The sequence below is a fragment of the Aplysia californica genome, unplaced genomic scaffold (genome assembly GCF_000002075.1).
Source record: "Aplysia californica isolate F4 #8 unplaced genomic scaffold, AplCal3.0 scaffold00804, whole genome shotgun sequence".
Classification (NCBI taxonomy): domain Eukaryota; kingdom Metazoa; phylum Mollusca; class Gastropoda; order Aplysiida; family Aplysiidae; genus Aplysia; species Aplysia californica.
The window spans coordinates 48,033-50,180 of record NW_004798074.1 but is presented as its reverse complement, the minus strand read 5'-3'; the positions used below and the strand labels follow the sequence as shown (position 1 = coordinate 50,180).

The following is a 2,148-nucleotide window of genomic DNA, read 5'->3' as shown; positions in this document are numbered from 1 at the left end:
AATGAGAGAGACAGAAAGGCAGAGAGAGAGAGAGAGACAGAGAGAGAGAGAGAGAGAGAGACAGAGAGACAAAATGAGACAGAGAGACAGAGAGAAAGAGATAGAAACAGATAAACAAACGAACGACCCAGCTCACCTTCATTTTGATGCCCTCAACGCTCTCGATGTCCTTCTCCTGCCCTATATCAATCGTGTAGGTTTTCTCTTTGGCCACAGGGGAGTTAGTGACCTTGACGACACATTTGAGTTGCTCCCCTTCCTTACTGTACGTTATCTCCATCTCTCGCTCAGACAGGTCTTTGCGATGTTCCTCGGGAACACCTGCGGGAAGCGCACCACCATAGGCATTATGCTGCGTTCCTCTTTAAATAGAATCAATCCTTTTCTCACTGCCACATGTTTAAGACAAACACATGTACCAGTGACCTCTAGCTCTACGTCCCCTTTCTCCTCTTTCATTTTTTACTGACACCTTGTAGGACAGCCACCTGTCTAAGACGGACACCTTTCCCCATAAAAATAGGTGGCTATCTTAGAAAATTTCGACTGTATATATTTTTTTTCAATGGCAAACGTTATCTGTTGTATTGATATAGCACAGTTGACAGGTATTAAGTTACACGATTACTCAAGTTTTCACAAATTCAAAACTTGGTACTTCTGATCCAGTCCACCATTTACAACTCCATATGGGCAGCCTAATTTTTTAAAGGTGCGCTGACAAAATGAGTTACTTCTCAGATTTCACAGGATGACTAAAGATCTAAAAGTCGAATTTGTACAATACGTACGTCTGAAATGATACAGCACATTTTAACTTGAAAAAAAATGTCATAAGTTGAGAATCTACAAAATTGACCACTGTATCTATATTTGGCCAATATCGAGTAGATTACGAGAAATAACTCATTTTGTCTAACATTTAAGGGCTTCATCTGAACTTGAGCTCAATGGATGACCCTTTCAATTATTGTAATCTTTGCTGGAACTACTACCGTTTGAGATTATATATGCCAATGTTCTTTAGGGAAAAAAACAATGATTTGTTTACTTCTTTTGAAAAAAAGGAATTATATAAATAAACCAACATTTCCAACCAATGAAATTGTGTTTAAAAGCTATGCTACAGAAGTTTATATTATTCTTCTTGAAACAAAAACTACCAAACCATAACAACAGCAACACTACTGAATAACACCACTACCAACAACAACACCAACAATGATAATAATAGCAGTATCGACAGCAAAAACAACAATAGTTACGAAGACAACTATCCCCCTCCCGCCCTTTTTAAATTCCCCACGTTTTAACTCTCTTCTCCTCCCTTATAAATGGGCATTACAAGATTCTAAGACAACAACAAAAGTAAATGATAAAGAACAAACAGGAAACATAATATTATACATCTCATTTACTTGCTGCGTCTAAGAAAGCTTTTGCATTCTCAAAGGTGGACTTGTCAGCCTTCCATGTTCCCAAAATGGCGTCCATTGTCTGCGAGGGTGGGCTGGCTTATTTTCGGAAGGGTTCTAAGTCAAATAAAAAAAATACCCTTCTAATAGTTACTGCTATGAAATTACAGTTAGTGTTTAAAAATTGATTTCCACAATTTCAAAATCGTTAAAAAAAAACAACAGCAACAGCAACGCCAGTGTCATTCGCTAGTAAATCAACATAGCGATTCTGCATTAGCTTAGGACATGTGGAATGACGTCCACAAGTACATTAGAGGCCCGAGTTCAGTTCCCAAGCGATATTTTAAAAGGAGCTACAATAGCATGTTTTTGCTAAGACATATTTTTCATTTTTCATACCATCTAGGTCAATGTGTTGCTAGTTAAGCTGTAGAAAGAGATAGTGGACAGAGAAAGAATGAAATAAAGAGAGACAGAGAGTGTGTGAGAGAGAGAGAGAGAGAGAGAGAGAGAGAGAGAGAGAGAGAGTGAGAGAGAAAGAGAGAATGGGGAGGGGGGAAGGCCGACAGGATCACTATTAAAGCGATAGTCATTTGATTACTACTACTACTACTACTACTACTACTACTACTACTACTACTACTACTACTACTACTACTACTACTACTACAACTACTATTGTTATTACTATTATTATTATTATTATTATTATTATTATTATTATTATTAT

General features: G+C 37.4%; 1 protein-coding gene across 1 annotated transcript in view; it reads right to left on the bottom strand.

Annotated features, from left to right (window-relative positions):
• LOC106013332 overlaps nucleotides 1–1,582 on the bottom strand; it is a 4,816-nt gene extending 3,234 nt beyond the window's left edge. The window contains exons 1-2 of the mRNA XM_013088748.1: nucleotides 1,419–1,582; nucleotides 137–321 (exon numbers count right to left, since the gene is read on the bottom strand). Of these exons, the coding sequence (XP_012944202.1) occupies nucleotides 137–321; nucleotides 1,419–1,494 (261 nt within the window). The 5' untranslated portion in view covers nucleotides 1,495–1,582. The remainder of the gene's footprint in view (nucleotides 1–136; nucleotides 322–1,418) is intronic.
• Nucleotides 1,583–2,148: the final 566 nt, after the last annotated feature.